Genomic DNA, 14048 nt, shown 5'->3' with positions numbered 1-14048 from the left:
TTTCAGATACTATATTGAGTGAATATCTTTGTCTCCTTCCTGGCTTTAGGAGGAATACTTTGAGGGTTTTCCCCATTTAGTATAAAGGTGGCTAACATTTTTTTATATATACATTTTATTATGTTAAGGTATGTTTGTTCTTTCCTGAGTTTCTTTGGACCTTTATCAGGAAGGGATGTTGAACTGTCAAAGGCTTCTACATCTATGAGAGGATCACATAATTGATTTGTTTCTGAACTTATATGCTATATTGCCTTTGTTATTTTGCAGATGTTTAACCCACCCTTACATCAAAACTTCATCATGGTTGTCATGGCTTGACTGTGATACATTGCCTATAGGCTCATTAATTTGAACACTTGACTTCCAACTGGTGTCACTAAGGATATGGGGCATTTGGAACTGTGTTCTAGCTAGCAGAAGTGGGCTGCTAGGTCAGTCCTTAAAGGCTTTTGGGCCTGTATTCTGCTTTCTGATCCACCAAGATGTGAATAAGCTCCTGTCATTATGGGTGAATGTCTCCAGTTCTTTCTTATTGCGATGGACTCCCCTTCCTGGCACTCTGAGTCAAAATAAACCTCTCCAACGTTTGTTTCCATTGGTATGTTCTCATAGTAATGAGAAACTGTGCTGGCTAGTTTTATGCCATCTTGACACAAGTTAATCATTGGGGAAGAGGGAACCTCAGTTGAGAAAATGGTTCCCTAAAATCAGACTGTAGGCAACCCTGTAGGGCATTTTCTTAATTAATGATTGATGTGGGAGGGCACAGCCTATTGTGGGTGGTGTCACTCCTAGGCTGGTGGTTCTATAAGAAAGCAGGCTGAGCAAGCCATGGAAAGCAAGCCAGTAAGCGGCACTCCTCCATGGGTTCTGCATCAGCTCCTGCCTTGAGTTCCTTTGATCATTAACAGTGATGATAATAAATAAACCCTTTCCTCCTCAAGTTGCTTTGGTCCTGACATTGGAGCGCAGCAATAGTAACCACAACAAGCACAGAAATATAACTAACACAATAGTGCATGCTCTTTGTAGTGAGTGTGTCATGGATTTTTAGCGTGCCTAGTATTTTATTAGTAACTGATCTGTAATTTTTTTTTGTTGTATTTTCATCCTGCGGTATCCCAGACCCAGAAACACAAACATGGTGTGTACTCACTCATAAGTGGATATTAGCTGTAAAGTAAAGGATAACCAGGCTACAATCCACAGACCCAGAGAGGCTAGGTAACAAGGAGGACCCAAGAGGGACTGGGAAAGGGTGGGTATGGAAACTTGAGGGACTGCGTTGTGGGCTGGATGGAGGGGGAAGAGTACTAGAAGAGACGACTGGAAGGGGGGCATTTTGGGGTCAGGTAGAAACCTGATGCAATGAAACTCCCATGAATCTACAAGGATGACCCCAGTTATAAGACTCCTAGCAATAGTAGAGAGGTAGCCTGAACTGGCCATTTCCTGTGATCACATTGGTGGCTACCCCAATTGTCATCAGAGACTCTTCATCCAGTAACTGATGGAAACAGATACAAAGACCCGCAGCCAAACATTAGTCGGAGCCCAAGGAATCCTGCTGAAGAAAGGGAGGAAGGATTGTAGGAGTCAGAGGGGGTCAAGAACATCACAAGAAAACCCAAAGAAACTGCTGGCTCATAGGAACTGAGAGTCTGAACTAACAACCAGGGAGCCTGCATACCCAGACCCTCTACACACACACACACACACACACACACACACACACACACACACACATATGACAATTGTGTAGTTTGGTCTATTTATGGGACTCCTAACAATGGGAGCAGGACTGTCCCTAATACTCTGGCTGGCTCTTGGGAACCCATTCCTCATACTGGGTTGCCTTGCCCCGCTTTAATACAAAGGGAGGTGCTTAGTCTTACAACAACTTGATATGCCATGTTTCGTTTCTATCCATGAGGCCTTGCCCCTTGCTGAATAGACACAGGAGTGGACTTGGGGGTGGGGATGAGAGAAGAGGAGGGAGGGGAAACTGTGGTCAGGATGTAAAACAAATATAACTAAAAAAATAAAAATAGAGTAATATTGGCTTTAAGAAAGGATTTCATAACATCTGTTTCTTTTTTATTTAACAGGTAGTTTGAGGGTCATAGCTTCTATTCTTTAAAGGTTGGGTAGAATTCAGAAGTGATCTGTTTGGTTCTGGGCTTTTCTTTGTTGCTTCAATGTCATTGTTGCTTCAATCTTGTGTGTAGGTTGTTTATATCCTCTTGATTTGATTTTGATAGGTCAGATGTATCCAGGAATTTAACCATTTATTTTAATCTTTCCAATGTTTGGGAATATTTTCAAAATATTCCCTAGTGATCCTCCAGGATTTCTTTGGTGTGTTGTAATGTCCCCCTTTCACCTCTAATTTTATTATTTTGGGCCTTTTACAACTTTAGGTTGCTTTGGCTAAGGGTCCTTGATCCTATATCTTTTTAAGGAACCAACTCTTCACTTCACTGATTCTTGGGCTCTTCCAGTCTCCGTCTCATCAAGTTCTGCCCTGATTGTATCATTTAGTTCTCATCTTGGATTATATTTGTTCTACCTGGAGGTCTTGAGGTCCACCTTTGTTAATTTACAGTATTGTTGGTTTCTTAACGTAAGCACACCTCATTTCTATGAGCTCCCCTACATTGCCAAGATTCTAATAAGCTGCTTTCCTTCTCATTCTTTTATAGCTTTACAATTTCTTCCCCAGTGTCTTCACAATCATTAGAAGCATATTTGCTCCTATACATATGTAGGTTCTAAAGTTCTTGTTACGGGTTTCTTTTATGCCACTGTGATCTGATGCATCATTTATTATTATTTTTTATTTATTGACTCTTGCTTTATGGACTAAAATGTGATCTATTTTGGAGAAAAATCCCATAGGCTCCTGAGAAGAATCTTTGTTTCATAGCTGTTGGATATAACAATCCCTACATGTCAATTTGAGTTACAGCAGTTTTCTCTGTTGAGCTTTGGGTCTGTTATCTTTCTATTGGTGAGAGTAGGAGTAATTATTTCCCATATTATCATATCTGGGCCTGATGACCCTTAATATCCAGGAGTGTATGATTTACAAAGCAGGGTATACCAATGTCCAGGGCTTATATCCTCCATCACTGCACATTCTTGATGTAGTTTATAAAATTGTAATCACCTTATTTATTGCTTCAAATTTCTGACTAAAGTCTGCTTTTTTTCTCTTGTGTATGTGTGTATGCAGGTGCTAGTGTATGCCAGAAAGTGATGTCTGGTATCTTTCTCAATTGCTCTTCACCTTAACTTTTCTAAGAGAGTCTCTCACTTAACTAGGCTGGCTGGCCACTAAGCTCCCAAAGTCCTCCTGTACCTTGTCGATGCTACTTTTATCTGGGTGTTGAGCATCAGGTCTTCTAGCTTGTGCAACATGTCATCAGTTAACCCATCTCTCCAACCCTTCAAACCTGCCTTCTCAGCTATCAGCATAACTATTCCTGCTTGCTCCCAGCTTCTACTTCCTTAGTATACTGACTTTCATCCTTTCACTTTTAGTCTGCTTCCCCCCGCCCCATGAACATCAAATAGTTTGTTCTTGGTTGTTATCAAGAGCCTCAGACCACAGAGTCCTTTTCAGAGAAGTGGTATTGATGCTGTAATAGACTCATAAAGCCAAGAGGAGCCTTTGTGCAAGGGTTCTCAGCTCTTCCCTGCAGGATAGAAGAAGGTGGTGAGCAGAGAGATCTGCCTTCATTTGATGGCTCGTCCTAGTTTTCCTTGTCACTATTAAGAGAAACTGAAACTGTGTTTTCTTACATGGGAGAAATTATTTGGAGACTTTAAAAAGCTCCAAGAAAAATGACAGTGGGGTTCATTTACAGCAAGTAAAGATACAACAAATGTTTTAGGTGTCTGAAAAGCATTTTAAGACATGGAACAGAGCCACCAGGGCTGGGTCTCAGACACTACTGGGCCTCCCTTAGCTTAAGAATACAGCCTCATGAACCTTCATAACATCAGGGGGCTCTGAAAACAACCACAAGCATTGGGTCTTCACACGTTCTCAGACCATGTAAGTTAATCTTCTATGTCACACCCTTATAGATAAATTAGTGTAGTGAGGACATCAGCTGATTGTCATGACTGCTTTATGTGACAGAGAAGTATAGCCTAGACTTTCCAAAGTCATTACATGTAAACATGAATAAACTATCTACATATAGATGATAGTTACTTAAAATTTTGCAAAAGCAAACAATGACACTGACTTGTAAGCCATATATTATTGCATATAGAAATTATAAAGAGCTTCCAGCTCAGTGGTATTTTGCCTGTTGTCACAGCTTACACTTCAACTTATGAACTTAGGACCAACCTAGGCAACATGAGACTGTCTTAAGAAAAAACAAAAAATAATTACTAAGAATGTCTCAGAGAACAACTCTGACCATCAATCCACTAGATGTAATACACAGGAAAACACAGAAAGATGAGAACAATTGCAGAAGGCATCAGTCTGGATGGAAGATGAAACTGAGCTCTAAAGATAGATGTTCAGAAAACTATAAGTTGGCCCAAAGTGCCTATCCCAGTTTGGTTCAGGGTATCATCCTGACTAACGAGTAGAGACAGAGATGAGACCTAGAAGGAAGGCTTGCGTGCTGCCTTCTTTATGGGGAAGAGAAACCGCTCACCCCAGACAGTGAAGACAGACACATTCTTTTCATCTAGTCAATGATCTGGACTTTTACTCAGTTTTTATTTCTTCTATAAATGGCAGTGTTTGAGAAAGAATCTGGTAAGTGGGAAAACAGGAATCTTTTCACCCAACATTAGACAGGAATGAGGAATTCTCTTTAGAAATTCATCCCTACCCCAGACATTCTGCGTTCCTTATTCAGCTAGGAGAGGTCAAAATTTTTTGAGATATTTTGTTTTGTTCTTGGTCAAATCCAACTTGGTAGGCAGGCCCAGTAGCCTTTGCCTTTGGGTCTCCTTATAGCCAAAAGTAAGAGCTTTTTCAGCCAGACCAAGCAGTACCTCTACCTCTGGTATCTTCTAGCCACCACCCCAGTCTATTTTGACTTCACAATGCAGTGTGCAAAGCCCTTAGCTTAGCATCCACATCACATCCGATGCCAGCCTACTCTTCAAGGAAACTCAGAGTTCTTAACTAAACATGAGGAACAGTGACAACCACAACATGCCAAATGTTCTAGTTTAACATATTCTAGTAACTGCGTTGCTTGGAACAAAGACTTTAGTGCCTGAAGGGGCTCTAGTCAGTCCAAGCATGGCAGATATGGCTCTGGCAGCCCTTGCCCTTCTCTCCAACTCCCTCTGCCTTGCTAGAACCCATTAGATGGCATTCCTACAGCTAGCCACCAAGGTCTGCTCCCTTATTTGTCCTTCCTCTTCCTGAGCCTGACTAAGAAAGGTTCATCCATCAAATTTTGAAATCCAACAATCAAACGCCCCCTTTGGTTCACCTAATTAACATGCCCAATAAAAATAATCATAATAAAAAAACCTTATTCAACACAAGGTTTCCCCTTTTATGTTCATAAGCTGCCATTTGCTTATGGGCCATGCCTGAATAGATAGTCTCCTCTCTATCCAGAGGCAGTCTTTTGTCCTTCCGGAATAAATACCCTTTCTTCCCTCCCTCCCTTCTTTCCTTCTCCTTCTCCCATGTCCTCTATCTCTTGTCTTTGTCCCTTGTTTCCTCCACTTTGTCCCTCTGGGGCAAATAAATCTCCTCTGTGCTGACAACTTGGTCTTGGGGTGTCTTGTGTTGATACCAGTCCCTTCAGTGCCTAGGAAAGGTACTAGGAAAAATTATTTTGCTTTAATAAATGTTGTTCTAGCACGGTTAAAATGGTCTGGCTCACCCAGGTAAGGGCAAAGCCATACACAAGGTCATAGACACTCTCAATTCTTCCTCTAGGCAAATGAGTGTCTGATGAGACCAGGAGTTATGTGATTGTGATCACTCAGTTTTGTGCCTAAATGTGGCAATAACTAGGAAAATAGTAAGAAAATAAAGAACCATGTTTTTCTTTCTTTTTTATTGTTTTTTTAAAATTAGTAAGCATGTTTTAAATTAAGGCTGTCTGTTATACTCATCATCCTAAATGAAAGAACACACGGCAAAACTAAACATGTCAATGATACCTACATAGGGAATGACGGACAGCACAGTGTGACTATGAGATGGGATCCTTTTTTTTTCTTCTTCTTTTTTTCTCAGAGCTAACATCTTGGCTCTCTTTTCACTTTTTTTTTAAATTTTTTTTTATTTTATGTGCATTGGTGTTTTGCCTGCAGGTATGTCTGTAGGAGGGCATCAGATCCCCCGGAAGTGGAGTTACACATAGCTGTGAGCTGTCATGTGGGTGCTGGGAATTGAACTCAAGTCCTCTGGAAGAGCAGTCAGTGCACTCAACCACTGAGTCATTTCTCCAGCATGATCCTTTTCTTTTTTGAGATGGGGTCTTGCAATGGTGCTTAGGCTAGCCTCAAACTCCAGTCTTTCTACCTCAGTTTCCCAAGTGTTCAGACTAGAGATATGGATCATCACGTCTGGCTGAGGAGTTTATCCCAGTGATCTGAGGTTGGCATGCTGGGATACAACAGTGTTACCATAAACTAACACAGACTGTTAGCAAACCTAAAACAATGTACATGAAAATTAACTTGGAAAGATACCAATGTTTGCAACAAATATAAGATTTTCTGTGCCTACTATGTGTTTCTTTATAATTAATTTTTAGACCTGCAGTGAACATTAAGGTGAGGGAAAGAGTTCCAAAGCACCCCCCCCCCCACCATGGTGGCTAGATCTGCCATCCTGGAGCAGGCGCAAGAAAGGTTCTCTGTTCAGGCTGGTTACTTCTAACACTTGCCAATCCTTTTTGTTCAAATGGAGACATGTTAAACATGCACCTCCCATGTAGTGGTGTGAAAGAAAATGGCCCCTAAAGGGAGTGGTACTATTAGGAGGTATGGCTTGAAGGAAGTGTGTCACCATAGGGGTGGGCTTTGAGGGTTCATACATGTACAAGCCATGCCCAGTGTCTCAGACCACTTCCTTTCCCTGTACAAGACAGAAAACTCTCAGTTACCTCTGCAGTACCATATCTGTCTGCATGCCACCTTGTCCCATCATGATAATGGACCTTTGAACTGTAAGCTGCCCCATTAAATGGTTTCCTTTCTAAGAGTTGGCATGGTCACGGTGTCTCTTCACAGCAACAGAAGCCCTAGCTAAGACACCCGACACCCTGCCAAGTAACATTAAAAAATGCAAAGTGAGCATAAGCAAGCACAGGCAGGAGCTGTCTCTTTCTGTAATGTGGTGATCCCACAAAGTTCAGCCACTGATGTTGTAGCATAACTGGGGACTCTTAGAGTTGTAAAAGCTCAATTTTGCCTTATTTTATCAGAAAATGGTACCATCAAACAGCACACAATGGTCAAACCAAAGCTGATTTGAATGCCATTTTTCATGCAATGAGGTTGGAGTCCACTAAGTTGAGCAAAAAGTTCTAGAAGTGAAGGGAGCTGCAGTCTCACTGCCTGTTGGCTTTACCAGTCCCGAATATTCACCCACACAGACCATGTGTGTGTGAGCAGGTAGTGGTACACACCCACCTTTTCCTCAAAGAACTTTCTCCTTAACTTGGCATCCATAGGAGGGACTATTTTCCTTAGATTTCTGTACCACTTTCTAACGATGTACCCTCTCCAGTAGGCTTGGACTCTAAAACACAGAGATATAGAAATGATGACTGCCTAATAGTCTTATTTTTACATTAAAAATTATTTTATTTTATTATGCACATGAATGTTTTGTTTACATGAATATCTATAGCACTTGTGTGCCTGGTGCCCATGGAGGTCAGAGAGAACATCCAATTCCCTAGAACTAGAATTACAGACAGTTGTGAGTCACACCATGTGGGTGCTGGAAACTGAACCTGGGTCTTCTAGAGCAGTTAGTGGTTTTGACCACTGAGCCATCTCTGCAGCCCCTAATGGCCTTATTTTAACAAGTACTCCTCCCAGCCTGAGCTGCCCTAGTGACCTTCTGGGTTAGTAATCACAGTCTGAGCTACAAACATTTGTCTCCCCTCTGCAGGGCATGGAGGACACTCTTACCTGGTGGCACACTTTACTCTGAACAGGCGGGCCCCATCATGTATCACTCTGGTTTGATATTGGTTCTTTCTACAGAGGGGACAGGTTTTTTTATTTGTGAACTTTTCAAAAGCCTGAAGGCATGCCTGAAGAAAAGGATTTCACTTAAAACCTTATAAGTCATTACTTATAAACAACATTTTTACTTCTAATGTAATTAGTGTTCTCTTTCTCAAGTGAAACTCAGTCCAATTTAGATTATGAAGTAGCTTCAATCAGATGTTAGCACCTTCCTCAGTAAACCTGTTTCAAAAATGATTTTCCACAAGAACATGCATGCAGAGACTTCAAAAACCTCTGAAAGTCAAGTGGCGTAAAGGTGAAACGCTACGTGTCAGACTGCCGTGCAAACAGCCGGCAGAAAGCAAGCTATCAGCAGCTTTGGTGTGCGGCACTAACAATCTGCTACACAAACATCTGCAGGTCTGTCACAGAATCTAGGATTTTCACAACAGGATGAGCTGCAGTCTACCCTAAAGCCATGTTTCTGACTACAAATGGTGCTCATGGATCAACAAATGGCTCTTTCAATGAGTGAGGGAAGGAGGCCAGGCCCAGGGTGGGGTTCCTTACCTTGTGGAATACGTGTGAGCAGGAAAGCAGCACCTGTCCACCCGGAGAGAGCAGAGTCCTAGGTTAGTAATGCATCCTCTAGAAGGGCATCTGGATGCTTGAAGGTAACATTCAGACAGCTGAGCACTTTTTTAAGTTTAATATAGTATAAGCGTATCATCTAAACAAAGCCAATGACCCAATACCATAAAACACATCGTACTTGATATTAATCCAGTAAAAGGAGTGCCAAGGTAGATACTGCTAGGTAGATAGGGTGGGACAGGAAGGAACCCGTCCACATGGTGTGGACTTGGTAGGAGAAGGAGCAGAGACACAATAAGCAAACATCTTTATAGGGTTTTGTTCAGCTAAATTACACTCCTCAACTTAAAATCACAGCTTATTATGACATAATTCTGAGAGTTTTTGGATGGAGAGAAAATATGTTCATGAGAAAATGCCACTCTTCTGACTCAAACTCTCCACCCAACAGTGATGTTTTGACCTGGAAAACCAAAAATCAAAACTAGCCTAGACCCAATAAGGAGAAAGGATTTTAGACCATAACCACGGGCAGGTGAGTGGGAAAGATACACGTCCCACCATTTTCAGTGACCTACCCTGTGGCTTTGCTCACTCTGTGTTTTTCTTAAGTGGGATTAAGGGAAGGAATTTCAGAATAGAGCTCATAAACTCCTAAAACCTTTTTAAAATATTTATTTTATTTTAGAAACATGGGTGTTTTGCTTGCATGTGTGTCTGTGTACCACATGCATAGGGTACTCATAAAGACCTGAAGAGGGCATTAGATCCTCTGGAACTGGAGTTAGAGGTGGATATAAGCACCATGTGGGTACTAGGAATTGAGCCCCAGTACTCTGGATGAGTAGCCAGTGCTCTTAACCTGTGAGCCACGTCTCTAGCCCCTAAAACCTTTTTCTGGACCCTGCCAACTGTAAGCTTAAATTTAATTATTGTATTAAAATCATCTGTGGACTCAGTTATTTTTTAATATAATTTTCAAAGTCTTTTATCAACAGATACCATTCTGCTCTAGACAATGTAAGCCTTACATAATTCTAATAAATAATACTAGAATATTATACTTTGAGATACCCATATATTCATTATAGGTAAACAGTTCATGGTGATAGTTACACAAGTGAGGTCTACACTTCATTTACATTTTGTCATATTTCTGGGTTGGTCTGTTGTGAATCACCTGAGTTCTGTTCTCACTGTTAGATGGTGTCATCTACTGCAGAGATAAGAAATTACTTGAACTGGATGGTAGTGGTGCACGCCTTTAATCCCAGTACTTGGGAGGCAGAGGCAGGAGGATCTCTGTGAGTTTGACACCAGCCTGGTCTACAGAACGAGTTCCAGGAGAACCAGGACTATTTCACAGAGAAACTCTGTCTCAAAAAACCAAAAAACCCAAACCAAACAAACCAAAAAGAAAAAACACTCCCCAAACAAATAATAAAAAAAAACACACACAAAAAAAAAACCAACAAAAAAAGTATCTTGAAAGTAATTGAGAAAGTTATTTCTATTTTTATTCGTGTGTGTGTGTGTGTGTGTGTGTGTGTGTGTGTACGCACGCGAGTGTGTTTTGCCTGCATGTATGTCTGATTTGTTGCCTGGTGCCCATGGAAGTCAGAAGAGGGCATAGGATCTCCTGGAACTAGAGTTGGAAGCCACCATGTGGGTACTTGGAATCAAACCTGGGTCTTCTGGAAGAACAGCCAGTAAATACTCTTAACCATTGAGCCATCTCTCTAATTCAGAAAAACTGTTTTTAACTAAAAAAAAAAATCCAATACGGGAATACTAAGTGCAAGATTAATACAATGCTGTTAGTACTTTAGCCAAATAAAATGACAAAGTTTAGTGAAATGCTTACATAACACCTGAAATATTAAGTTTTCATCCTTCATACAACCAGGCTAAACATGTACAGACAATAAATGAGGTTGCTGATGCTGGATGATTCCTTGCAGCTTTAATTATCTTGCCCTCCGACACAAAATTACAAACTTTCCTACATATGACAATTCTGTGGTTCAATGGCTAACTGAATCTTCCCAACATCCAACTCCTACATAAGATTAAGTCCTCTTAGAGAGCTAGAAGGAAAGTATACTTCAAGCATCTTAATTCACATTACTGAAGAGCAAAAATGGCTGTGAGCTCCTTGCTGATAGTGAAGCATTTTTAAGTCTGAGAGGTCAGGACAAGCCCATGAAGCTTGGGGTCCTCAACTGGGACCCAAGCCTGGCTATATGCTGGGTTTCTCAGCTGCTGTCTCAGTGCCTACCATGTGGAAGCTAAGGCTACACCCTATGCAAAAGCCTTGAGCAAAACCATATTTCTCCCCAAATTCTGAAGCATGAGTGACCTTGGCTCCTTGGAGCTGGCAGTTTAGTCAGGCACAGCAGTGGGTCTGTGTGATAGGGTCACGAGCTTTCTATGCATCGGGATGACCAGCCATTTTATATTAAGAGTTATGTGGACAAAGATTCCATTTTATACCAGGATTCTCCCATAAATTCTTTGAAGATATTCAAAGCATCCTTTCATGCAAATAGCATACTTGTACTTAGTGTCACACCAGTAAGTGGACACTGTCAAGTGATGGTGTTCAGCCATACACACACACACTTTAAGGGTAGTAGAGAAAATGTTAAGTATTTGAAAGTTACAAGGGAGCATGGAACTGGGTGGCTCAGGGACTAATACTGGGGATGCAGAGCCTGGCTGATCTAAAGCTCTGTTATGTACCTGAGGATGGAGCTCAAATTCTTCTTTACATATCGGGCATGGTTGCATGGAGTCCCCTTGTAGGAGGGATCTCTGCTTCACTCTCTCCCATTCATCTGACGACAGTGGCAATGGGGGAGGTGGCAAGAGGCCCAATTTCTGGGCTACAGAAAAGATAAGACACAATAAAAACTCACGTATTTTAGCATAGTCACATGTAATTTTCAATAGGCAATCATTATAGCGACCTTCCACAATGCATATCAAGGTGCTTTTCTATGGAGGTATGAGTGCAGTGATAACACCTGACATTCTCAATAATGATTTCTGTTTTATGCAGACATTGTCATCATTCTGAATGCTAGGGCAAGCAGCATTGATATTTAGTTGTATAGAAGTTGAAGAACACTTACTATTTGCCATTTTCCTTCTTGTTTTTCATCTAATTTAACTGCCAGCCTGTAGCACTGCCTCCGTCCACTTAGTCTTGCTGCCCTCACCTTTACAAAGCACATCAATCATGTGCTACCTAAGAATGCATTTCTTAAGTAAGAGATTTATAAGAGGGGCTGGAGAGATGGCTCAGTGGTTAAGAGCATTGCCTGCTCTTCCAAAGGTTCTGAGTTCAATTCCCGGCAAGTACATGGTGGCTCACAACCATCTGTAATGAGGTCTGGTGCCCTCTTCTGGCCTGCAGACATACAGACAGACAGAATCTTGTATACATAATAAATATATAAATTTTTTTTAAAAAAAGAGATTTATAAGAACCCATCACATGAGCTTATATCTCATGGGGAACTCACTTTGAGAAAGTACCTGCAACATTCCTGAGCATAGGGCTGGTGGTAGGACTGTAAATATAAATTACTATCTGCAAACTGCTAAATAATAGTAAATGTATATTAAAAGAAAAATAGACCTAGCACAGACGGCCATCGGAAAAGCACTCTTGGTCATGGCAGAAGTATGAATATACTCTGAAAGGCTAGAACATAAAAGTACTCTCACAGGGAGTATATTTTCTATATAGATAGACTTCTATGCCTTCCTAGGAAAAGGCACAGAAGAGACACTCATCCCATGAGCCTTAATTGTGGATATATAGAAAATAAAAAGACAATGGGGAGTCACAGTACTAAGAGCTAAGTAGCTATGGGAGCATTGGTGTCAACATGGGAGGTAAATAGCAGTTCACAGAGATGTATATGTCTGCATGCAGTTGCCAGGAAACAAGTCTGCATACAGATGTTTTACCTAAGATGATAGGAAAAGGAAATGCAGCAAAGTGAAAGAAACAAAAATGAAACAAGTACAACAGCAGAAATTCCAAGAAAATAAAAGCCAAAATGAAACTAGAACCAATAGTAGGTATAAATCCAAAATGTCTTTTTCTTCAAAGAGACATTTCTAATGAAACTGATCTAGATAAACACAAAGCACAAGGGGAAAAATATAGAATAAGAAAAGAAAATAATCATAAAATACATGTCCAAAGCAGAAAAATGGGTTCTATCACCAGCATCTATGTAAAAAAAATTGTACAATATTGTGTGCTTAGTGCCAGCAAGGCAGAGACAGGAGATCCTTAGAGCTGGCTGGCCAGCCAGTCTAGGTGAGCTGGTGAGCTCTAGTTTAGTGAGAAACCCTGTCTCAAAAAATAAGGTAAATGAGGAAGATGCTGATACCAGCCTCTGGGCTCTACATGCACATGTGAAAACACACACAAATAAACAACAAACAAAAATTCTGTCAAGAGCATCTATATTCCAAACTCACCTGATAATTTAGGTGAGATTAACTTACTTCTCTAGACTTAATTCTAATAAAAATATACCAACACTAAAACCATCAGAAGAACAACAAAAAAACCAAAAACAAACACAAACAAACAAAAAAAAAAACAAAATCCAAAAAATCTGAGTTGAACCCCAAGCCATTAGGCTCAGGGCCTCTCCTGTCTTGATTTAGTACCTACCATCCTGAGCAATGAACTCATCCTTGATTTATTCTTATACTGATGGACATATGACTTACTGTAGGTGCAGTGATGCCTACGGTCAACGGTCAAGGGTCAGACTCAACTGCACAAACCTGTATCTGTAATAATGGCCCAAAGCAGCAGAGGTGAGAAGCTTTCTCTCAAGGTGCCTGTCTCCCTTGGATGGCTCTTCTGCCATAGTGGAAACTTTCTGCCCCTCACCTCAGCAGCTAAGGGAACAAGAGGTGTACCTTATGGCCTGGTGAGGGGTTTCCCTTTCTGGGCTATGCAGGCATCCCCACCACCTCCTGTCTACGGCACAACAGCCCTAACCAAACCTATTTGCCATGCCTAATCATTTAGAAATCTTTTATTTCTTGCTTCCCAGTTAAAATGATTTCAAGCTTACACAAGATTTTAAGAATGGTATAAAGAATTCTGTGGCCTTAACATGCTACTATAGTGATGGGAACCAGGAAATTAATGCTGAGCTAATTACCCACTGAAGTCACGCTCCCTTATGTGTGGCTGTACTTTCTTGAGGGTTCAATGATTCACA

The 14048-nt window shown here is 41.0% G+C and overlaps 1 protein-coding gene across 3 annotated transcripts in view; it reads right to left on the bottom strand.

Annotated features, from left to right (window-relative positions):
- The window catches only part of Rnf32 (ring finger protein 32), a 38112-nt gene that overhangs the window by 19559 nt on the left and 4505 nt on the right, over positions 1–14048 (bottom strand). For all 3 annotated transcript variants that reach the window (XM_048440185.3, XM_085691089.2, XM_048440182.3), the window contains exons 4-7: positions 11530–11672; positions 8764–8796; positions 8152–8276; positions 7645–7753 (exon numbers count right to left, since the gene is read on the bottom strand). In XM_048440185.3, the coding sequence (XP_048296142.1) occupies positions 7645–7753; positions 8152–8276; positions 8764–8796; positions 11530–11672 (410 nt within the window). The remainder of the gene's footprint in view (positions 1–7644; positions 7754–8151; positions 8277–8763; positions 8797–11529; positions 11673–14048) is intronic.

Source organism: Myodes glareolus, chromosome 6, assembly GCF_982192425.1.
Source record: "Myodes glareolus chromosome 6, mMyoGla1.1, whole genome shotgun sequence".
Taxonomy (NCBI): domain Eukaryota; kingdom Metazoa; phylum Chordata; class Mammalia; order Rodentia; family Cricetidae; genus Myodes; species Myodes glareolus.
Note: the sequence above shows the minus strand (reverse complement) of the source record. Positions and strands in the feature narration are given on the sequence as shown.